The sequence below is a fragment of the Psammomys obesus genome, unplaced genomic scaffold (genome assembly GCF_907164565.1).
Source record: "Psammomys obesus unplaced genomic scaffold, mPsaObe1.curated_primary_1811, whole genome shotgun sequence".
NCBI classification, from domain to species: domain Eukaryota; kingdom Metazoa; phylum Chordata; class Mammalia; order Rodentia; family Muridae; genus Psammomys; species Psammomys obesus.
In genome coordinates, this window is record NW_026593931.1 from 276,164 (window position 1) to 299,456 (window position 23,293).

Consider the following 23,293-nt stretch of genomic DNA (forward strand, 5'->3'; position numbering starts at 1 on the left):
TTTGGTTTGGTTTGGTTTGGTTTGGTTTGGTTTGGTTTGGTTTGGTTCGGTTTTTTTCCGAAACAGGGTTTCACTGTGTAGCCCTGGCTGTCCTGGAGCTCACTCTGTCAGGCAGGCTGGTCTCGGACTCAGAGATCTGCCTGCTTCTGCCTTCCAAGAGCTGGGACTGAAGACACCACCCCAGGCTAGCCCTCTATGTTTAGCATTCCTGATTCCCCTAGGGCTTATCTGTGAACACAAGGACCTCTGTGTCTCCTACACTGATTGTCTACCTCAGAGATAGACATCCTGCTGTGATCAATCAGGGAGGCTGGCCACTCAATGGCAGTGATGGCCCAAACTCCCCATCAGGCAGGGCCCTGGAAAGACTAGGAAGGACATGAATGCCACTTATAGCTAGTGTCCCCAGAAAGGTCCTACAGGCCTTGTGTATCTTGCAGACTGCTGTTGTTCCTGGAGGGTAGGCTAGCAAGAGAGGAGCAAAGCCGTTGATAATCAGGCCAGGAAGTTTCCAGACAAAGAGCCCTGTCATGTGGCAGTGAGCAAGGTGTCAGTCAGCCATATGACCCCTCACCTTAGTCCTTTTGCACACCAGCTGTCTCTTTGCCTTTAATGTTTTTGTTGTGTTAAACAGTAGTGAGCCAAGCTACCTTGTTGGATATTTAGCCTGAGACAAGAAGACTTCACATTCCATTAACAATGTGGCCATTCAGATGGCCATTAGAGCTGGAGTGTCCATGGCAACCACTGCTCACAAGTGTCAACTTAAATTAATTACGATTAATTTCCATTTAGGCATTTTGGGGTGGGGTGTAGCTCCGTAGAATAGTGATTCTTTTGTAGAGGGGAGGCCCTGGGTTTCATTCCCTGTGTTACAACACACACACACACACACACACACACACACACACACACACACTTTGAAGTCCCCAGGAACTGCAAGTTTCCTGGCCATGGCACAGGACTGTGCAAATACAGCCTATGCTTATCACTATAGCATATTCTCACTGATACCCACTTTTTTTCTTATTTTCCATGTATTCATGTTATATGTGTGAGTGTTTGCCTGGGTGTGTGTATGTGCACCACGGATATCAGAAGAGGGTATCAGATCCCCTGGGAGTGGAGTTACAGGAGGTTGTGAGATGATTCATGAGTGCTGGGACTCTTACAAGAGCAGCCAGTGCTCTTAACTGCTGAGCCACCTCTCCAGCCCCATGACACTCTATTTCTTGTCAACAAGAGCTCTTCTGGGCCCTTCCTCAGGGTGAGTTTCAGGCTCCTTGTCACTCCTTGATTCAGACCCCAGAGAAGCTACTTTACTGTAGATGCCCAAGGCCACATCAAGGCCAGGATCTATTCCCCTTCAAGATCGTTCTAGACAGCAACCAACAGGCTTGTACATCTGTTAATCTCTGATGGGGTTTGGCAGTTTCCTCACCTAGAGATCTAGAAAGTCTAGATAATCTAAGGCTATGCTGTTTTGCTGATGGTCTGTGGTTCATTCCACACACACACACCCCAAACCCTGTCACCCACACCTTGTGTCCATGCTCTTCAGGTGCCTGCAGGGTGAGGACCGGGGCTGGGTGTGAGCAGGACCCCTGATGCCAGGGAAGCTGACTGCAGAGTCTCTTTGCAGGTGCAGGCTGTGCGAATGATCGCAGAGGGCACAGCCCCCCGCCTCCCCCAGCCTGAGGAAGGAGCCACCTATGAGGGCATTCAGAAGAAGGAGACGGCCAGGGTGAGTACCAACCTGAGCTACCCAACACTGCCTGTGAGTGGCTGGAGTGCAGACGTGGCTCAGGGAAGCAAGGTTCAAGTGACCATAATAAGACAACAGAAGGTGGTGTCACAGCAGAGCGCTGAAACATGTGGGAACAAGGTCCCTTCAGGTGTCCTGTTCTTCCTGTTTCTCTTTAATGGAAGGAGCAGGCAGCACTCCGGGAAGGGAGAATAACTAGGGCTATGGGCATTTATAGTGCTAGAATCTCCAGGAAGTTGTCTGGGAGGTTTCTGGGAGCAGCAGTAGTCCCTTGGCTGCCTCCGTGGCCTGGTTATCTCTGAAGGAGGTCCGCATGAGCCCTGGATGTATGAAGACGCTGTGGCTGTGGTGGGGCTCCACAGGATGGGCCTGGGGACTCTGAGGGGTTCCAGCTGCCTTGACAACTGGAGAGTAGCCTCTTCCCAAAGACATCCTACAGGTTGTGCAGGAAGACACCTGGGGTCAGAGCCCCAAGCCAGAGACCCCACCCTGCATTCAGACCTGGGTCCAGGAGGAAGCCCAGGTCTTACCTGCAAGGCAAGGCCCACTGTGCAGCAGTCTTCAGGACTAGGCGAGCCTAGCTGAGGACTCGGCATCTTGGTCCCCACAGATCAACTGGGACCAGCCAGCAGAAGCCATTCACAACTGGATCCGTGGGAATGACAAGGTACCAGGTGCCTGGACAGAAGCCTGTGGGCAGGTATGTTCCCGTGAGGTTGGTGGTCAGGGGGAGAACTGCATGACCCCACCCTGCCAGCTGGAAAAACAACCCACTAGGTTTAAAATGCTTAATAAGTTCTACAGCCCTGATTCTGCTTCCTCCCAATGCCCTCTTCTCCGGGACTAGGAGATCCTGGACCATTCTGAGCTAAAATAAGATGTCTGCTGCCTTTCCTCTGGCTAGTTTGTCTGCAGCAGTGGCCAGCAAGGGTCAGTGGCCTTATGGCATACCTAAAGAAGACTTTTATGGAGGTCTATGCCCCTGAGGTTAAAGGCCCTGGGTCAGTACAAAGGTCTCAAGGATGACTGAGGCTTGAGGGATCCAGGTCCTCAGATCTTCTGGGTCTCATCCGTGGCCTCAAAGACTGGGTCCAGGTTCTCCTCAGCCTGTGTGTAGATCCTCTGGGTTTCTCCTTTGTCCCATGGAGGCTGCTGTCAGGCCCACTCAGCCTTTCACTCTCTAGGGCCACACCAGCCCCTGATACTATTTGGCCTTCCCAGCCCTGTGGAGGTACTACTGGGCTGCAGATAGCAGGGCCTCATTGTACCTGTTGTCTCTTGGCTTCTCTCCCTCTATAGAAGCTGACATTTTTCAACTCAACACTCAACACTTCAGGCCTGGTGGCCCAGGGTGAAGCTTTACCCATCCCAGGAGCCCATCGTCCAGGCATGGTCACCAAAGCAGGACTCATCCTCTTCGGGAATGATGATAAAATGGTAAGGTGACAGCACACCACTATGAGTTACTTGCCTGCATCATAGGTTCAAGGTCACCCGCACTGCTGTCCTTGGGCCCAGGCCCTACAAGAAGACCCCAGGCAGCCCTTGAAGAGAGAGAAAGAATCAAGAGTCAAGGGAGCAGCCCCCACCTGAGCACAGGCCATGTGAGGTAGGGCTGTGCCTTCTCTGATAGGCAGGACATTGTGTGACAGAAATCCTTTCGAGTAGCCCCAGCCTTGGACTTCATATATGTTATCAAGGCCAGGTCCGTAAACCCCTAGGCCTCAGTTTCCCTCTCTCTGAATGGGGGTGGCATAGTGACTGTGACTTGGTACAGGGAGCTGCTGGGCTTTGAACTTTGCACTGAACTTTGCACATTAGTATAGCAGCTAAATTGAATGGAGTGTGCTTAGGCACCCACCATTATTTTAAAACAATGGATAGGCATTACGTTTCAACCTCCAGACAACCCTGTGATGTAACTGTAGATACTGTTTGCGTATTTCGGAGGAGCAAACTGCAAAACAAAGACTTAAAAAGTTTGCCCAAGGTCACCCGAGCTAGTCAGTGGTAGAGCTGAGCTTCAGACCCTAAAGCCCTGAGACTCCACTCTGGGGATTTTCTCATGGCAGGGAGAGGCAAGGCCTCCAACACTTGCCTGTGTGAGAGGGTAGAGTGTGGAGAATTGTGCTGACTGACATGGCTCTCAGTATTCACGTGAGGTATTATGCCTCCAGGAAGGCCAAGGCATTTTAGATGTGCATAGTGGATATGTGCAGATCAATGCTCTCTGTCTGTTGTCGAGGTCCCTAGAAATAGCATCTGAGAAGGGAATTCTCCGGCAAATGATAATTCAGGAGCACGCTGGGAAAATCCTATAAGGCCAAGAGGGCAGAGGAACAGGCTCAGCAAAGTCATGTGGTCGGGGACTGGGCTGGTCTGATCCAGGGGTCTCTGGGGGTGGTTTGACTTTGCCTCTTCCCTGCACCTGTGCACATCAGCCAGCATCTGCTGCTCCTGCCCGTGGGGGAGTGTGGAGCCCTTGGCTTCTCTAGTCACAGTGCTTTCCCATCTAGCACAGTGTGGAGGGGAGTGTGCAAGAGGCTGCCAGTGGCCGGTTCCTTGCAGCAGCTGGAGGCTGCTGTTAGCATTCCAGAGGCAAGTTCCAAAGGGCCCTGACTGCCTCTGCCACTGCAGCCGTACAAACAGCAGGGCACAGGAGCCTTCAGGAAGCAGGTCTCAGGCTTGCCTGCTGGGCCTAGCTGGCCTTCTGTTTCCTGAAAGTTCCAGAACATCTTCAAAGGTAACTGGTTGGCTCTCTAGACTCTGCATCCAGCCCTGGTTGTGGCTCTAGAATTCTGTTATATTTACCTGAGATTTTTGTAATGTATTGTATGAGTTACCTGAACCCTGATAGCTCATGAATAAATGTTTAATAAATGTTAGAAGGCTGGGCAGGGAGAAACAGGATAAATAATTTTGGTGGAACTGGCGGCAAGCTGACATTTCTCCATTGGTAAGGGCGACTCTGGAGACTTTGCACACTTTCCACAGGCTCCACAGAGTGGGAGCCAGGCTCTGCCTGGACTGCTGTCCACACGGATGTGCACTAGGCTTACTGGACTCTCTATCCTCTCCTCTCTCCATCTAAATCCCAGACAGGCATTTGTTCTCTAGATCTTTCAGTGTGTTTCTGGGAGTGAGCCAATGATTAATGGTCCATCATTTAGTCAGACTTTTGAAATGGTTCTGCAAGCATTTTTGTTTTTCTGATGAGAAGTTGTCCTTTTAGTAGAAATAGCATCATTATTTAACAAAAGAAAGTACTCAACCTATGCGTAACATGAGGGAAGCCCTGGGTGTCTCTGTCTCTGTCTCTCTCTTTCTCTCATGCACACACACATACACACACACACACACACACACACACACACACACACACAGTCTAGAAATCAAGCAGCAAGCACAATGTAGCAAGTGATGGACAATTAGGATAAAGGACGGACACAGGGGATATGGTTTCTTCCGTGTCCCTAGGGCAGTGTGCCTTACTCTGCACATTCCTGTCACTTTCCTGTGGCTCCCTGCCCCCTCTTGGCTGTAAGAACAAGTGTGAGCCCTTCTTAGCTCTCCATCTTGCCCTGGTCTTACAGATGTTCTCCCTTTTGCAGCTGCTGGTGAAGAACATCCAGCTGGAAGATGGCAAGATGATGCCAGCCTCCCAGTTCTTCAAGGGGGCTGCTAGCAGTGCCCTGGAGCTGACAGAGGCAGAGCTGGCCACTGCAGAGGCCGTGCGGGTAAGAGACGCCGTCCATGGTACCCTCCAGTTGAGCAGGTTGTACGCTGCACGTGTGTTTTGTGTGTTTATGTTCCCTGGGATTGGGCATATGCACTGGCCTTGGAGACTGCATTGCCTCTGTCCCATGTTGGCACTTTCTGATGTCCCTGGACTCTTCCTCCATCATACCGGGGCCCCTGAGATTTGGGTCAGCTGAATCTGGTTTTCCTAGGAATCCAACCCCAACAGTTAACAAATGAAACTATTGGCTTTGGATTCGTTAAAGGAGGCGGTGCTTAGCCCCATCACCTGTGATGAATGTGTGGCGTGGAACTGGCCCAGGGAGGGGACTGCACAGTAGCGCCCAGGCAGTGACCAACACAAGCTCATAGTGAGGTTCCCTTCAGCTCAGTCCCTACATGATCTACAGGAAGCTTCCTTCTCTGGTTGCATAGTCTGAAGCTACATTAGCAGCCACTTCCCAGAATCTGTTCCTGGCCCCTACCTCCTAGCCCCCTGTCCCCAGAGCCATGTGTGGTACTGAGCCTTGTTGAGTAGATTACACTGAAGGGTTTCAGTTTAGTCATCCATCCAGTCAGGAGTTCAAAGACAGCTGCTGCTCTGCCTGTGGCTCTACCCAGGCAAACCCGTCTGAGAGGCAAGCCTTGCGAGTTGAATCTGCACTGAGTGCAAAGTTCAGCAGCAGCACACGCAGTGGAGTGTGTTGGTGTGATGATGGAGCTGCCTGAGAGCTGCCGCTCACCTCACTCTGAGCATCAGGAAGGGATCCCACCATGTGGGTATCCTGGGAAAAGCTCTGAATGCCACATTCCACATGGGATTCACAGTGCATGAGGAACCCATGTATGTCCCCAATTAACATGGCGTGAAGAAGAGAGTAGCAAGGCCTCACAAACTCAGAGATGTGGGTGAGCTACTCCTAATTGCCAGGCAGGGGGTGGGGATGGTGGGTGAAGCTGCTGTATGTAGAGAGCTCCCAGCGGTTCAGACAGAAGGCAGCTTCGGAGAGAAGACAGTTTGGATGGAAACAGGGGCTGTGAGACAAGGCCTCTGAGCTGGGGTTAGCATTGGATGGAGAGAAGCTAAGGGCTGGGTACAGAGAAAAAAATTGAATAAACCTTAGGGCAGAGGATGTTAAGTATAGGGACACTACAGGTGCAGGGACACCACAGGTGCAGGGACATCCCTGTTTGAGGAGGACACCACTGCCATGACCCAGGAATAAGAGAGGGAGCTGAGTAGAAGTGTGTCACAGCTCATTTTATAGCACTGAAGAACAAGACTTACAGCACTGAACAAGTATCTATAAGAGACAGACAAGAGGTGCCATGTGGTCCAGGGCAGCAGAGAGCCAGCATCTTCCCTAGGAACGCCGGGCAGTTAAATGTCTGAGAGGGAAGGGAGGAATGAAAGGAAGGGGGAAGAGAGAAGGGAGGGGAAGATGGAGGGAGCATCTCCACATTTGCTGGCTTTAACCCCTCGTTCCAAATCAGGAGACAGAGCAAACAAAGCAATTTCCAGAATATTCCTAGAGCTTCTGTGGCTATGGCCCTTCCGTTGAGCCTGCCTGGGATTATTGGGTCAGCTGGACCAAAAGGCTCTAAGCCAAAGATGCTTGCTTACAATGGCTGCCGTGCAGGCCTGTGCAATGGGGTGAAAGTCATCTCAGTGGATGCTCATTGGATAGTGCAGTCTGGAAGCTAGGAATAGCCATCCTACCGTGACCACTGGTTGGCCTTCTGTACATGGGAGTGCTGGCCACTGGGCTGGTGGCCCCGGCCTCTCCTCACTTGCCCACTAAGCCAGCAGCTGGTTCTGCTATACTTCAGAGGGCCCAGGTCAGAGGAGTGCTAGCCAGCCAGTATCTCTGAGCAAACAAGATTCAGGTCCACGAGGCCCTCACTGTGTCTAGCCTTCACTATCACAAGCATTGCCTGCTGCCATGTCAGTGCTGTGCTGAAGACACAGAAACCCTGAGAGCCACACCAAGGCCAGGCGTGAGCCTTTCTGATAACCAGCCACTTTCCATATGTGGTACTGGGAGACAACCACGTGGCAGGAGGCCAGCAGCCTAGTGTCAAGGTGGCTGGAGTTGTGGCACACTCTGGGTCCTTGGATAGAGACATAGAGACAGTGCTTTGAAGACCACAGAGGTGAAGCCTCCAGCCAGCAGTGAGAATAGCACCCTACTTCCCCCAGCACCTCTGTCTCTCATGGCCTTTGTCTTTCAGAGCATTTGGATGCGAATCCTACCCAATGTCCCGGAGGTAGGAGACTCTACAGATTTCTTCAAGTCGGGAGCTGCATCCGTAGATGTTGTAAGGTGAGCCCAGGGGCAAGGAGGTTCTTTCCAAAGACCCATTGCAGACCCACTGAGGCCACTGTTGGTTGTGTTTGTGTATCCTGTGTGAGGAGATCAGAAAGGGCCCCACAGGCAGATCTGAACTGCTATAGAAGCTGGGCCCAGATGACAGTTCCAAGCTGGCCTCTCATCCCAGAGGGCTGCTGATGCCCCGCCATCACTGCTGACCCTCGGATGCTGTTGGCTGGTGTTGGGGACTTGGGCGCACATGTAGCGGCTCCTAGTCCTGAAAGCTTTAGTACCAACGAGGAAGGCATATGTGCTAACCTCACTGTATCACAGCTGCTCTCTGGGTGATTCCCAGCCATCCCAAGCCAAGGGTAGGGACAGAAAACTGACCCCTCTGCCCCTCAAAAGGAGGATGTGACCAGAACCTGTGTGTATACACCTGTGTGTTCGAGGGTGTGGGAGCTAGGGAGAGGAGGTACGATTGTTGTAACGAACACTAGAGTGCAGTATACAGACGATGAGTGGCACCGGCCCTTAGTGACCAGCAGAGGATCTGCCACTTAGACGCCTTTGACTTTGCTGTAGTGGCCCTGCTTGTCATTCAACAGTGGCAAGTTCTAACTATAACAAAAGCAGGAAGCAGGACCCATCACTATGGCCATGCTTGCAAGAAAGAGTAACTTGAGGCTGTGGGAGGGGTAGCCATGCTGGTTATCCTAGCACTGGTGTGTGTGTGTGTGTGTGTGTGTGTGTGTGTGTGTGTGGTGGGGGTGGGTATTGAGCTAAGCTTGGCAACATAACAAGTTCGAGATGGCCTGTGCTATGGAGGAGAGTAATGTCATCCAAATTGATTTAAATAGGCAAAACAAGGGGCCTAGAGAAATAAAGCATTAGTTAAGAGCACTAGCTGCTCTTGCGGAGGACCTGGATTCCGTTCCCAGAACCCACATGGTGGCTCACAGGCATCTGTAATTCCAGTTTCAGGGGCTCCAATGCCCTCTTCCAAAGTCATCAGGCACACACATGGTACACAGACAGACAGATACTCATAGACATGAAAATCTTTTAAATAAAACAAAGCTGGCAGTCGTGGCACACACCTTTAATTCCACTTGGGGGCAGAGGCAGGCAAAGCTCAAGGCCAGCCTGGTCTAAAAAGTGAGTTCCAGGACAACCAGGGCTACACAGAGAAATCCTGTCTTGAAAAATAAACCAACCAAACCAAACCAAACAAAAAAAAACAAAGAAACACACAAAAATAATGAAACAGGAACAAAGTCCACAGTCAGCTGTCCTGAGCTAATGACCACAAAGACTTACATTGCATCATACTTGCATGATCTCTTACCTAGAGACTGGTTCGTTTTCAGGCAGGATTTGTCTTCATGGTGACAATTCGGCTGCACAGTTGCTGCAATCTGATTCAGTATCTTGCTACAATCCTAGTAAAATGGGCTTTTACTTTCCTGATGGTTTCATCACATTTCAAAATTTTATTTTATTGGCTTTAAGGCAGTTACACACAGCAGTAAAGCTGAGTACAGGCCAGAGAGAGGTGCGCTTTGATTGGCCAAGGCTGGATCCTGTGCCTACTCTAGGGGCAAAGGTTGAGTTGATTGCCTTCTTCCACATTTGAGAAAGGACCAAGGCCACTCCCCTGGGACATGCAGATGCTTTTGCAAAAAGGTAGAGCAACCTGAAACAGCAGAAACAGAGCTGTCATGATTTGGGAGGAGCTGCTTACCTCTGAGGACTGTTCAGAAGAAGATGAGGAGTACAAGTGGGGAAAGCGTTGTGCACAGGAAGGAGGAGGGCGAGTTGTGTGCAAAGGCATCTCCAGGAAGCATCATCTGGCTTTTCAATTTACTCCCATGGTGAAGGCATTGCTAGTGAGTGTGGACACAGAGGAGAGCTGGTCCTGGAGTCCCCACAGACTTGTCTACAGGCCAATCTGATGAAGGAATTTTCTCGGTTGAGGTTCCTCTTCCCAGATAACTAATATAATAATTGGTTTTCTGTGGCTTGGAAAAACACCATGACCAAGGGAAAGTTTATTTTGGGATTTCAGTTCCAGAGAGATAATAGTCCATGGTGGCTGGACAGAGGTGTGCTGGCAGTCATGACTGAGAGCTCACATCTCAGACCACAAACAAGAAGCGGAGATAGCTAGAACCTTTTGAAACCTCAAACCCTGCCCTCAGTGACACACCTCTTCCACAGAGGCCACTCTGTAGCCCTCCCCAAATAGTTCCACTAACTGGGAACTAAGTATCCAAATGCCCGAGACTATTGGAGGGGGCAGCTCATTCAAGCCAGCACCAAATGTGGCTTGTGCCAAGTTGACAAAATCAAGCAAACCAACAAACAAAAGCCAAGCACCATAACTAGCCAGCAACCCATGATGCTGGGAAGGGAACCCAAGTCCTAAAGCAGACAGAGAACTCACCCCACCCCATCCTGCGCCATCCTGGCCCAGGCCTTTTCTTTTTAAATACTCTCCTAAGTGTGTCCCTCTGGCTCCCTGTTGCTCACATTTCCCCAATGGCATTGAGCACCTTACTGGGTTCATATCTGCCTCAAGCTGCTGCTCTAGAGGGCTTCAGCCCATTTCTAACTGGGTTTGCTTTCCTGAGGTTTGAGTTTGGAAAGTTCTCTAAATATTCTAAACCTAAGTCCTTTATTGTGTACTTGACTTGGATACACTTTCTGACAATCTGCGTCCTTTGAAGGTGAATACTAATCTATTAGTTATCACTGTCACTCAGTGTATTGTCTCATACAGTCACAAAATTTGAGAGAGGCTGTCCTCTTACTGTTTTTGTTTTATGAGTCAGCCCTGTGTTAGCACCTGGCCAAGCAAGAGTTTGAAACCAAGGCTTTCTGCATCCACAGCCTGGGAGCCCCAAACCCAATCCCAGGCTCTTGAGCACCACCAGGGTACCCTAGTACACAGGAGCCACACAGGTCTGCTGGGCTCTCCGCCCTGCTCTCCATTATTCTCCTCTTCCCCTCAGGCTGGTGGAGGAAGTGAAAGAGCTGTGCGATGGCCTGGAGTTGGAAAATGAAGATGTTTACATGGCCACCACCTTTGGGGACTTCATCCAGCTCCTAGTGAGGAAGCTGAGAGGGGAGGACGAAGAGAGCGAGTGTGTCATTAACTACGTGAGTGCTGCCCTGGGCCTGTAGACCTACTGTGACACCATGGGGCACCTGAGCACCAGGGAGCCAGGAGCCTGGCACTCACCCTCCAGTTTTACCAGTCCTGGATGGCATTTCCACAGAGGATATTACTGCCCAGTGCATGGAGTATAGGCAAATCCTATGTTTCAAAGCCTCAGAGGGACTAGAATGGAGAGGCTTCTGTTCCCAGTGAGAAGGGCACTGTTCCCTGTGTGTTCAGCTTGTGCAGGGAGGTGCCACAGTGACTGTAATTCCATTTATGAAAAAGTTCATGACCATTTCCCTTAGGCTAGCTGGGCAGCCTACCACCCACAGGGGAGTGGGTTTCTAGGAACTTTGTTCACCTGGTAGTTTGGATCAAAAGCTGGGGAAACAGGTGGCCAAGGTGGATGCCAGCTCACCCATAGGATAGTGGACAAATAGCCAGTGAAGAGACTTCAGGGTGGGCTGGTGTTCCCATCCTGGGTTCAGGGTAAAGAGGTCAATGCAGGAGTGGCAGGAAACATGTTTGAGGGTAAAAGGACTTTACCACCCATAGCAAGCTGCCACCAGAAATCCCCCTACCTCGTCTGGTGTCACCTGGGGATCTGGCAGACCTGGCACTCTGCCTGAGTCTGTGTGCCTTGGCACTCCTTACCACACAGTGGCCCCACTGTCTAGGGAAGTTCCTGGAGCCGCAGCCTTTCTGTGGTTATACACCCCTCGGTGTGCCTCTGGGCATGTACTGGTCACAGGGGCCTATGTATGAGGGTCCCCTGTAACTGAGCCTCCCATCCCAGGTGGAAAAGACAGTGAACAAGCTGGCTCTCCAAATACCCTACCAGCTCTTCATCGGGGGCCAGTTCATGGATGCCGAGGGCTCCAAGACCTACAATACCATCAACCCAACAGATGGAAGTGTGAGTACAGGCCTCCTCTGACCTGGCTTAGGGGCACTGGCGAGGGGCCTGGGCTTTAATGTATATGTCTCTGTTGCATATGTGCAAGGGTCTAATCTAGGCCTCAGGAGTGGAGCAGGGCGATGAGGGGAGGGGTGGGAAGAGGCAGGAAGGGGCTGAAGAACCAGAGTCTGCTTTAGAGAATGAGGATGCTTAGAGCCATTGGTCCCCTCCACACTGCAGCCTTCCTGATGCCTGGAGGCCACCATCAGCACGTCTTCCTCTAACAGAGCCCTGTGTTTGCCAAACATTCTTTTAAAAATTTATTTGTTCATTTTATGGATATGAGTACTCCATTTTCATGCACACCAGAAAAGGGAATCAGATTCCATTACAGATGGTTGTGAGCAACCCGGGTCCTCTGGGAGAACAGCCAGTGCTCTTAACTGCTGAGCCATCTCTCCAGCCCTGCCAAACATTCTTGACTGTGAGTCTATCATGTCATGACCAAATGCATATGCTACATCACGCAACAGATCATACACCTGAGGGTCTCCAAGACAAGACCCAGCACCGGGATGACCTTCCTTCTGCTGGTACCCACTCAGTCCCACAAGAAATAGAGCAGCTTAAAATGGGTCATCTGGGGGATGTCGATGAAGTGAATTCCAAGGGGCAGGCAGGATGGGTGGTGCCTCAGAGTGACAACCTTGCAAGTGTGACATAGGCAGGTCTGCCTGGCAGGCCCGGGACCTCAGGTGCGAAGGGCAAGGCTCTCCATGGCAGCCCACAAGGAGATGCCAGCCTTGCTCTTCTGCACAGCCCCTCCAGTTCTCCTTGTCTATTGCCACATCCCTCGGGACCTATCAGGCCAGGCATGGGACTGGGGCATGGATACAGAGTCCTGTGTGTTGAAGCCTTTTTGGCTGGCCTCACTGAGCCAGTGGATCTCGGTTCCCACTGCGAACAATGTGAGACTGCCTGGGCCCCTCGGATGCAGCCAGGCTACCGGCTCCTTTGGGATCTGTGGAAATGGGAGAGGGATGTGCAGATCCCAAGGCCTCATGCTCCTTTGCTGCCTGATTCATCCACCAGCACTTTCCCTCAGTGCCTGCCTCCGCGTGGCCTCAGGATGACATGGGGAGCCAGGGAAGGAGGCCATGGCTTTGTTTCGTCCACAGGTCATCTGCCAGGTGTCCCTGGCCCAGATGAGTGATGTTGACAAAGCAGTGGCGGCAGCAAAGGAGGCCTTTGAGAACGGACTGTGGGGAAAGATCAACGCGCGTGACCGGGGCCGGCTCCTATACAGGTGAGAGTTAGGGAACACATGCTGCCCTCACCATCTTCAGCCAGGAGTAGGGGCAGGGTGGGACCCTTTAGAGGGCTCTCTACCTGGAGTCCCACCAGTGGTAAGTGGCCTGGGCACTGCAGCCCAGGGCTTAGAAGGTGTCCTGCAGAAGGGTTGGAGAGGCAGCGAAGCTGTCCACAGCTGGCTGTGGCCTCAGAGGAAAGTTGTGGGGGACAGTGAGTCGCTGCAGAGGTGAGGCTGTGCTCCAGAGGGACCACAGGCTGGGGTGCCTGAGAGATGGGCTCAGCAGAGACTGGGGGCTTCTGTCAGCTGAGGACAACAAGGGCAGGCGTGCCTGCTGCTTGGCACTGCTCAGCTTGGCTGCTAGCAGCTGGAACCTGCTGCTGTCAAGTCTTTCTTTTAAGGTTTAAAACTGTTCTTATTACAGTGGTGTGTGTGTGTATGTGTGTGTGTGTGTGTGTGTGTGTGTGTGTGTGTGTGTGTGTGATGTTTGTGGGACATGTGATATGTGCTGCATGGTGTGTGTGTATGTGTTTGGTGTGCTATGAGGTATATGTATAGTGTGTGTGGTATCTGTGTGTGTATTGTGGTGTGGCATGATGTGTGTGGTTTGAGGTGTGTGTGTTGTGTGTGTGTGTGGTGTGTGCAGCGTGGTGTGTGTGTATGCTTCTGTGTGTGGCGTGTGTGCTATGAGGTGTGCGTGGTGTGTGGAGCATGGGGGTGAGGTGTGTGTGGCGTGAGGTGTGTGTATGATGTGCGTGCAGTGTGTGTGTGTGATGTGAAATGTATGTGGTGTGCATGTGTGTGTGTGCATACATACGCCACACCGCGTGCGTGAGGTTGGAGGACAGCTTTCCAGACTCAGTTCTCTCCTACTGCGGGTTGCAGGTATCAAACTCAAGCTGTGAGGCTTGCATGGGAGGACTTTTAGGCACTGCGCCGTCCTGCTAGCCCCCATCTTCCTCTGGATAGTGTGTTTAGTCAGAGGAAGGGGCCTCTCTCCCGGGAGTGCCAGCTACAAGTCTTAGATTCCTGGTTGCGTGAGCTTGTGACAGAAGGGTGAGCTGTAGAGGGGCCTGCGTGAAACCCTGTGCCCCTAGCGCCATGGCCACAGTAAAGGGGACACAGCAGTCCCCCTTGTTGATGCAAAACATACCTCATTCCAAAGAGGCAAGAGAGCACTTGAGGTAACAGGAACGATCATGGCTGGGGAACATGGGTCCCCAGACTGCCTCAAATAATGTGCTCCAACATGAAAGCAGTTTCATGAAGTTAAAAAAATTTGTGTATTCATGTATGCATGTATGTGTGTGTGTGTGTGTGTGTGTGTGTGTGTGTGTGTGTATGTATGTATGTATGTGCATGTTCATGTGTGTGATGTGTGCATGGGTGGAGATCAGGTGACAACCTCAAGTGTTAGTCCTGGCCGTAAGTCTTAAAACACACACACAGAGCAGCACAGCAGCAGCGGCAAACTGGGGCACAGCAAAGTAGGGAAACCTCTGCCATAAGGCTCAGATGCTCTCTGATAACATCCCTAGCTTTGGGTTTGATAGGAGCTAGTGGTCTGATACATTCAGACACTTCAGGGGCTGGAGCGATGGCTCAAAGGTTGCTCTTCCAGAGGTCCTGAGTTCAATTCCCAGCAACCACATATTGGCTTATAACCATCTATAGTGAGATCTTATGCCCTCTTCTGGCACGCAGGTGTATATGCAGACAGAATATTGTATACTTAATAAAGAAATAAATCTTAAAAAAACAAAAACGCTGACTGTTCTAGAGGACCCAAGTTCAAATCTCAGCACCTACATGGCAGCTCACAACTGTCTACAACTCCAAGATCTGACACTCTCACACAGACATAGACACAAGCAAAATACCAAAGCACATAAAATAAGAATAGATAAATTATCCAGGCGGTGGTGATGCATGCCTTTACATCCCAGCACTTGGGAGGCAGATCTCTATGAGTTTGAGGCCAGCCTGGTCTACAGAGCGAGTTCCAGGACAACAGCCAAGGCTATACAGAGAAACCCTGCCTGGAAAAGAAAAGAAAAAAAAAAAGGACATTTTTAAAAGTTTCACCTCAGAGTCACAGGAATGTTAGATAGGCAGTGAATGGCTAATGAAGGGGCCAAAATTAGTCTGTGACAATTTGGCTTGGGATCTGCAGCACCCTAGCTTCTATAATCACAATGTTCTAATCAGTCAGTCTACCTTGGAAAATCTTTAATCTGGCATGGCCTTTCCCCGACCCCAGGAACTTCAGTTCACACTCTGAATTAGGGAGTGCTATTTCCAGAAGCAGGAGGTAATGAGCAGATGAGCCAAGCAGACTCAGAGGAAGCCAGTAGACTCTCAGTGTCCTGGGAAGACCCTGAACGCTGTGGAGCTCAGTTTTGCTGCAGGCCTCCCCGGTTTGCCTGATGACAGTGGGAGAGCCTGGTCCTGCAGTCCCAAGGGTGTTTTTGTCTTCTGAAGCCAGTTATTCCAGGTGGCACAGTAGCGAGGAACCAGAGCCGGCCCTGTGCTGCCTGCAGGATAGGAACCAAGGAGTTGAGACAGACAAGGCTGAGGAGGTCAGCCATGCCCTGCCTGCGGAGGCATCCAGGCTTTCTGAAGAAGCCATAGACTTTAGGAAAGAGTCAGCTTGCCACTGCGTGGTTTCCAGAGCTGGCAATGGTCTCAGCTGTGACACTCCAGCTGCCCTTGGGCTTTAAACAACTGGAAGCATCGTCCATTAGATGATCTGCTGCCACCTGGTGGCCACTGTTATAATAACCCTGCTAGCTCATTGGGACAGGGCCAGACCTAAGAGGAAACTGACTGGGTGGAAACCACACCTCCAAGGGTCCCAGCTGTGTGCCTGTGACTGCTGAGCTCAACTCAGGTCAGCTCAGCAGGCCTGGGGCAGGCAGAACAGTCCTGGAGAAGTAGCTGTAGCGAGCCACTGGTTTGGTGTAGTGCCCCCGGCAAAGGTCCCAAGGTCAGAGGCCCGGGTCACCTGAGTAACAGGCAAGGCAGGCAGAAGGGTGGGAAGCTGGAGCCCCGAAATGAACTTGTTACAGGGCCTCAGGGCAACTCAGCCACGCATAGACTGACTATGTCCTAAGTAAGGAAGGTTAGGACAGGGGTGCCCTAGAGAATGTCAGTGGCTTTGTCAGGAGCAGCCAGGGTCTTTGTGCAGAGATGGTCAGGATGGGAACTGACCAGCCGCCTTCAGTCATACACTCAAACTTGGACGCAGGTGCAAGACTGAGGCCTTCTCCCTCAGCAGCAGAGCCTCCTGTCAGTGAGGAGATAGCACTGTAACTCCAGGATGCCCTGCAGTGGCCATCAGGAGCAGGGCAGGACAACCAGATGCTGACAAGGGAAGACTCACCACAGCCCAAAAGGCACCTGCCCCCACTTGTCTCTCCTGCTTAGAGGGCTGGAGCCACCTCTCAAGCCCCAGAGCTCAGCCCACAGGCCGCATGATTCCAGGGCTGAGCTGTCCATCTGGTTGGGTTACTTTCCCTCTTTTGGGGCTATCCAAAAGCAGGAAGGGTAGCCCAGGGCTGTGGCCTCTCGGCCCTCAGCCACAGGCAGGTGAACACTTTTCAGGATAACTTCATTGTATCAGGGACATTGTAAAGTTGTCAATTCATAGGCCTTCCAGGAAGAAAGAGGAGAGGAGGGGACAAAGGATGTCATTCTCACAGCCATCCAGGGAGGTAAACCAATTGTCCCATCAGACAGATGAGAAAAGTGAGGCCAGCACATCCAAGTGACAGTTCTGGTAGTGAAGGGCAGAGTCCTCCACTATGAGGAATGGCATTGGAAGAGCAGTGCCATGCCTCAGCCAGTCTCCTGCTCCTCTCTTGCTGTTGGCCAGGTTGGCAGATATCATGGAACAGCACCAGGAAGAGCTAGCCACCATCGAGGCCCTGGACGCAGGTGCCGTCTACACGCTGGCCCTGAAGACACACGTGGGCATGTCCATCCAGACCTTCCGTTACTTCGCTGGCTGGTGTGACAAGATCCAGGTGGGGTGTGGGCTCACCCCCTCCCATGTGTGCAGGCGGGTTCTTGGGGAGGAGACTTGAAGGGTGGTGCCCTGTCAGGCCTGCTGCGCAACAGCTATCACAGCTGTGGCTTAAGATGTTGGCAACTCAAGGTTCTGCAGCTGGGAGTCCAGCAGGCCTCGCCAGTTCTGTGCCAGGATCTCACAAGGATGCCAGTCAGCTTTGTTTTGCAGTAAGATATACCTAGTCAACTTGCAAAACGAATGGCTATATTTTGGCTCATGTCCAACCTGTTGACCCCACTGCTCTTGGGTCCGTGGGCACACATCATGGGACTGGAGTTGGAGTAGCTCCTTGAAGGACACTCCAAGACCTAACCTCCACCACCCTCCTCTTAAGAATTCCTCTATCAGGCAGACGAGATGCCGCATGCCTGTAATCCCAGCACTTGGGGGGCAGAGGCAGGCGGATCTCTGTGAGTCTGAGGCTAGTCTGGTCTACAAATTGAGTCCAGAACAGCCAAGGCTACACAGAGAAACTCAGTCTCAGAAAAAAAAAAAATCCTCTACCTCCCAGTACTGCTCTTCCGGGGAACAGTCCATTACCATGCAAGTTTTAGGGAAACACTCAAAACCCAACTATGACAAATACATGTGAAGGCTAGACTTCATCTTGAGGCTCTGAGGTGAGCTTGTTTCCAGGGCCATTCAGGTGTTGCCAGAGTTCAGTTCTTAGGGGTGCAAGGCCTGTGAATGTGCTGGCTACAGGCAAGAGCCTCTCTCTGTAGTCCTCCGTCTCTCTCCTGAGGCCTCCGCCTCCCAGTGACAACATGTCATCTGTGAGCTTTAGGTCTCTGCTGATGTCTTATAACTGTGGGATATGGTCCTGGGACTTCCTATGCATGGTCCTCCCTACCTCCTTCTCTCCTGTGAGAAGATCTTGCACATAGCCTGCCTTGGGATCACAGCCACTCTTGGAAGTTTCCCTAGGGAGAGAAGGGCCCAAGGCTCCTCTTCTCCCCACTAGGGGCTGAGAACTATGGAGCATGATGGCTATGTGAGAGGTAGGCCACCAGGCCTCACCCCTATTCTACCTCCTTGTGACTTCCGTGGGCCACCTCAGCACTTATGGCTCTAGGGGCAACCTGGCCTTCTCCCCAGGACACCTCATTCTTTCTTTGCCCAGATATGAGAGGAAGAGGCCTTGTCCCTGGCAGGACCAGCTTCCTGTCCAAGGGCTGTGTCTGACATGGAACTACTGCTTTGCCCCCTTTGGTTATCCAACCTGATACCTCTGAACCATGTCCCTGTCAAGTGTAAGCTGGTGGCTTTGGTCTCCTGCCCAGCTCATTGTGGGATAGTCAGCACTAAAGAAGACCCTGTTTCTCCTGGGTCTCCTACAGGGACTGACTGGCCAAGGAGAAAGGATAGGAATGCCTGTCCACCCTCACCCCAATGACACCCCAATGACACCCCAATGCTGTGCTTCTTCTAGGGTAACACCATCCCCATCAACCAGGCTAGACCCAACCGCAACCTGACCTTGACCAAAAAGGAGCCTGTTGGGTGAGTGGCAAGGCACAAGTGTTCTGGGACACCACACACCAGCCTGTAGCTTATAACGTCCCCTGCACATATCCATGTTGGCTGTTCCATTCACATCTAAAGTATCTGCTCTACCCGGCACAGCTATAGTCACTGTGTCTTCATTTGAACGCACAGTAACTGTCGGTCAGAGCCATGATGGTAAACAGGAAGGCTACATCCAAAATGGTTGGTGAAGGAACTGTGTATATACAAGTGAGTCAGAGTTAGCCAGAGGGACAGAACCAGCAGAATGTACCTGTAACTAAAAGACCAGGTGGCTTGGTTTCCACCATCAGAGGCTCCGTAGCCCACATGGTCGACTTCAAGCTGGAGGGCTGGGGAGACAGAGCCACTCCATCTGAGAGGCTGAAAGATTCAGAATAAGAGTGACACATGGCACATACCATTCCAGGGCCGAAAGCCTGGGATTTCCCTGGAGAGGCGCTGGTGTGGCTCTGGATTCAAAGGTTGAAGAATCTGGAGTCTGATGTGGATGGTTCTCCCCTGAGATGCCTCACGGCCATCCTGTCCACTGGCCTCTGCAGACAGCTTCCTACCTATTGTGCTTCCTCAAAACTTGGGCCCAACTAAGAAGCCTCCTTTCTGGATGGTAGTGATGTTGACACAGAAGTCAAGGGCAGCAGAGCCACACAGGATCAGGCTGCAGCCTGTATACCTGCTGTCCACCCCCCAGGCTATTCTAACCCTGATCTGAGTGTGAGGCTCACACACTAAGCCAGATGTCCCCAAGCATGACTGACCTCATCAGGCCTCCCACACAGATCCCATCTTTTCCTTCTGCAGGGTTGGCCTCACACTCAGGAGGACCCTGTCCCAGGCCCTCCTGAGCCATCTTTATGACCCATGACCCTCTCGTGACTTTCTACCTGAGTACACACCTGTGTCTGCCCACTGTACCATCCTCTACTTCCCTTCCTCCCTAGACAGCTTCTCACAGACACTGACCTCCATCGCACCCAGTATCAGAGGCACTGTCTGCCTCAGCAGGACCGTCGCCTTTCCCGGAAAGCCTGGCTTTGACAGTGGCGTCCAGTCCTGGGTGAGGGGCTGGAGCTGGCAGGACCACTCTGGTCACCCTGGATGAAGAAGGACAAAGGCCCTCTGCTTCTGTTTGCAGGGTCTGTGGCATTGTCATCCCCTGGAACTATCCCCTGATGATGCTGTCCTGGAAGACTGCAGCCTGCCTGGCTGCTGGGAACACGGTGGTGATTAAGCCTGCCCAGGTGAGTGCCCGTGAAGGGAAGGGAGAACTCACTGGCAGGAGGCAGGCTGTCCTTTGCCTACACCACACTGCTGCCCTCAAAGCCCAGCTTACAATAGATAGAGACATGGGGGGTGAGAGCTAGCTGCCTGAGCAGACTGTGTCCAGCTGCCAGTAATGGGGACCTGGAGACTGTGCTGGGTGTCACTGAGATGTAGGGATCTTCCAGCCCTCAGCAAGCAGTTACCGATGGCAGGAGAGTAGAGATGGGATTTCAGGGCACAAGTGACCCCCAGGTGTGACAACAACAGCCTCAGCTTCAGTTTCATCCGAGCATCAATCACCGTTCACCCACTGCTTGCCTCCTGCACAGGAGAAACTGGGCACGAGGTGCCACCTTTGGAGTGATCAGTGCCCAGCAGATGCTGTCTCTCCAGGTTCTTTGACACACACTAGCCTTGAGGGCAGCAACACAAAACCCAATGAGGATTCTAGAGAGGGAATGCCGGAGGCCACACTCCTCCAAGCATTTTAACACATTTTGGGGGGGAGGGAGGGTCTTTTTTTTTTTTCCATTTCTCAAACTACAGAATTTAGAACAGCAATTGAACAGTAAAAATCCTCATTTGTATTTTATTTCTAGAAATACCTTTTCAGAGTGATTTGTTTAAGAAGATTGCAATTGGGTCAGAAAAAAATAATAATCCTGTCTTCTGGAAATAAAACACCAGAGAAAGAGAGAGAGAGAGAGCTCAAGAGAGAGAGAGAGAGCAGTGGTTAAGAAAATTGGCTGCTATTCCAGGGGTCCCGGCTTCACTTTCCAGTATCTACTTCAGGCCACTGCCAACTGTCAGCAACCACACACACACACACACACACACACACACACACACACACACACACACTCACTCACCACACTCCAGCTTGAGTGGGCTCCCGCCCAGCTCTTCATATTTCTTCTTTTTTTTTTTCTTTTCTTTTTCTTTTTCTTTTCTTTTTTTTTTTTTTTTTTTTTTTCATGTTTAGAGGGTCTCCTTCCCTGAGGCTGGCTCCTACTTGCTGTGTTGCTGAGGAAGATCTTTAGCTCCCCATCTTTCTAGCTGCTGAGCAAAGGCATGGGCTAGCACACCCAGTTTGCGCTGCAGTGAGAATGAGCACTTGCAAGAACCCTAGGTTCCCTCCATCCCCCACATACCTAGGGCAGATCCCCAGAACTGCCTTCTCTTGTTGTTGTTGTTATTCCCCCAAGTTAATGATGTTTATTTTATTAATTATGTTTGTGTATTGTTTTTTGTTTAATTTGTATTGTTTGCTTATTTGCTTTGGGTTTTTTGAGACAGGATCTCTCTATGTAACCCTGGCTGTCCTTGAACTCACTAATACATTCAACAAATTAGCAGTGTGCAGGCACCAGCTTATTTAGGATTGATGAGACCCTCTGAGACAGACCTTGATTTTCTGCCAAGCATGTGGTGCTGCTGGCAGGTCATGGTCATTGTTTTGGTTCAGGTCATCCTTACCCTTATGTACTCTCGGGCCTAAGAAAAGACACTGACAAGTACTGAAGCCCCAGAGTCATAGGCAGCCATTCAGCCAAGGCACTATGGGGTTATGAAATGATCTAACCTTGACTGAAAGAACCTGACCCAGCAGTTTACAAGAGCCAAGGGGCAGGTGGGGGTGAAGAGATTGTTGGGAACTAAAAGGGCTGGAAAATGGCCTCCCTTTGGTTTCCAGACATGGATCAGTACTCAATTACAAAGAGGCATGGAGAGTGGGTCACTGGATCCCCTATGGGTAGTACAGTTCCACCAGGGGCCTCCTTAATAGGCTGGCACCTGCAGTTCTCTGAGCGAAAGCTGGTCTCATGCTGAGGGGTTACTGAGGGCCACCTCGTTGGGGGAGCTGAGCCTCTGTGGATGGGCCTGATAGCCAGTCCCATTGGATATTGGGGCTTCCACACTAAGCGCAAACATACTGAGAAGAGACAAGGATGGGATGGAAAGGGATCCAGGCCTAACTGAGGAACTGCCGGTAGAAGAACATAACACACTTGGGGTCTACAAGACCTCATTCCCCATGGGAGGTGTTGGGGATGCTAGCTGGATGGGCAGCGCCTATGTTAGCCATGAACATGGCCTCCATGAACATGAACATGGTCTTCCTGCTGCTTCAGTCACTGCTGCCCCTTTCTGTTTCAGACAGCTAGCTTCTAGGAGAGGCGCATACAGAGAGTAGATACGAGGTCTGTCTACACCCTGCATCCAAACTCCTCCACACCCATACTCCTTTCCTCTTCTCCCTTCAGGTGACCCCACTTACAGCCCTGAAGTTTGCAGAGCTGACCCTGAAGGCCGGCATTCCCAAGGGTGTGGTCAACATCCTCCCAGGATCTGGTAAGGACTGAGGAAAGGGATGGGGCTCAGAGCATCCAGGTACACACATGGCCAGAGCAGTGTGGGGAGGGCAGTGCTCATGACCAGCCTGTGGTGGAGAAGGTCACACTCTGTGGAGACCTAGAAGGGGCTTAACCTTCAGATGCCTCCTCGGATGCTTTCTGCTTTGTTCTTGTCTACACTCTGCATGAGCTATGTGGCTTGAGAATTGTCTGCCCTCGGACGTATATGAGAATCCGTCTGTAGAAGGTTCTAGACTTAGAGCACTTGAGCACACGGTGTTGCTTTAAATTCTGTGGTTAGTGATCTTGTTTATAGGCAAAATTGTCTCATGCCGATTCAAAGTCTGTTGGTAGAGATGCCTATGTTATTCTTTTATTATTTTGTCTCCTATGCTGTTATTTCCTTTGTCTCTACCCTCAGTTGGTAACTTTTGCTTAGGTTTGGTCTGGTGTTGATAGAGGTACCTATGATTTTACGACCTTTCTTGCCTGAACTTTTACTTTCAACAATGGACAGTTTTTAATCTTAACCACACTCCATGAGATAGCGTGTATGGTCAAACCTGGGGACTGCTGCTTTTTCTTCTAGTCCTGCAATCTTTGATTTTTTTTTTAAAGATGCATTTGTTTTTATCTTATGTGTATGAGTGTTTAGCTGCATGTATGTTATGTGTCACATGTGTGCAGTGCCTGCAGAGGCCAGAAAAAGGTGTTGGGTCTCCTGGGACTGGAATTACAGATAATTGTGAGGCACCATGTAGATACTAGGAGTCAAACCAAGTTGTCTGAAAAAAACAGCAAGTATTCTTAATTGGTGAATCATCTCTCCAGGCCTATTCTTTGCCTTTTGATAGATGGCTTAATCCATTTACATTTAATGTTATTTTTCTATTATTGG

The 23,293-nt window shown here is 51.1% G+C and overlaps 1 protein-coding gene across 4 annotated transcripts in view; it reads left to right on the top strand.

Annotated features, from left to right (window-relative positions):
* Aldh1l1 (aldehyde dehydrogenase 1 family member L1) overlaps nt 1-23,293 on the top strand; it is a 46,603-nt gene that overhangs the window by 9,510 nt on the left and 13,800 nt on the right. For all 4 annotated transcript variants that reach the window (XM_055617519.1, XM_055617520.1, XM_055617517.1 and 1 more), the window contains exons 5-16: nt 1,643-1,744; nt 2,376-2,465; nt 3,065-3,202; nt 5,377-5,502; nt 7,736-7,827; nt 10,830-10,977; nt 11,775-11,894; nt 13,055-13,182; nt 17,060-17,210; nt 18,684-18,754; nt 19,914-20,019; nt 22,306-22,393. In XM_055617519.1, the coding sequence (XP_055473494.1) occupies nt 1,643-1,744; nt 2,376-2,465; nt 3,065-3,202; nt 5,377-5,502; nt 7,736-7,827; nt 10,830-10,977; nt 11,775-11,894; nt 13,055-13,182; nt 17,060-17,210; nt 18,684-18,754; nt 19,914-20,019; nt 22,306-22,393 (1,360 nt within the window). The remainder of the gene's footprint in view (nt 1-1,642; nt 1,745-2,375; nt 2,466-3,064; nt 3,203-5,376; nt 5,503-7,735; nt 7,828-10,829; nt 10,978-11,774; nt 11,895-13,054; nt 13,183-17,059; nt 17,211-18,683; nt 18,755-19,913; nt 20,020-22,305; nt 22,394-23,293) is intronic.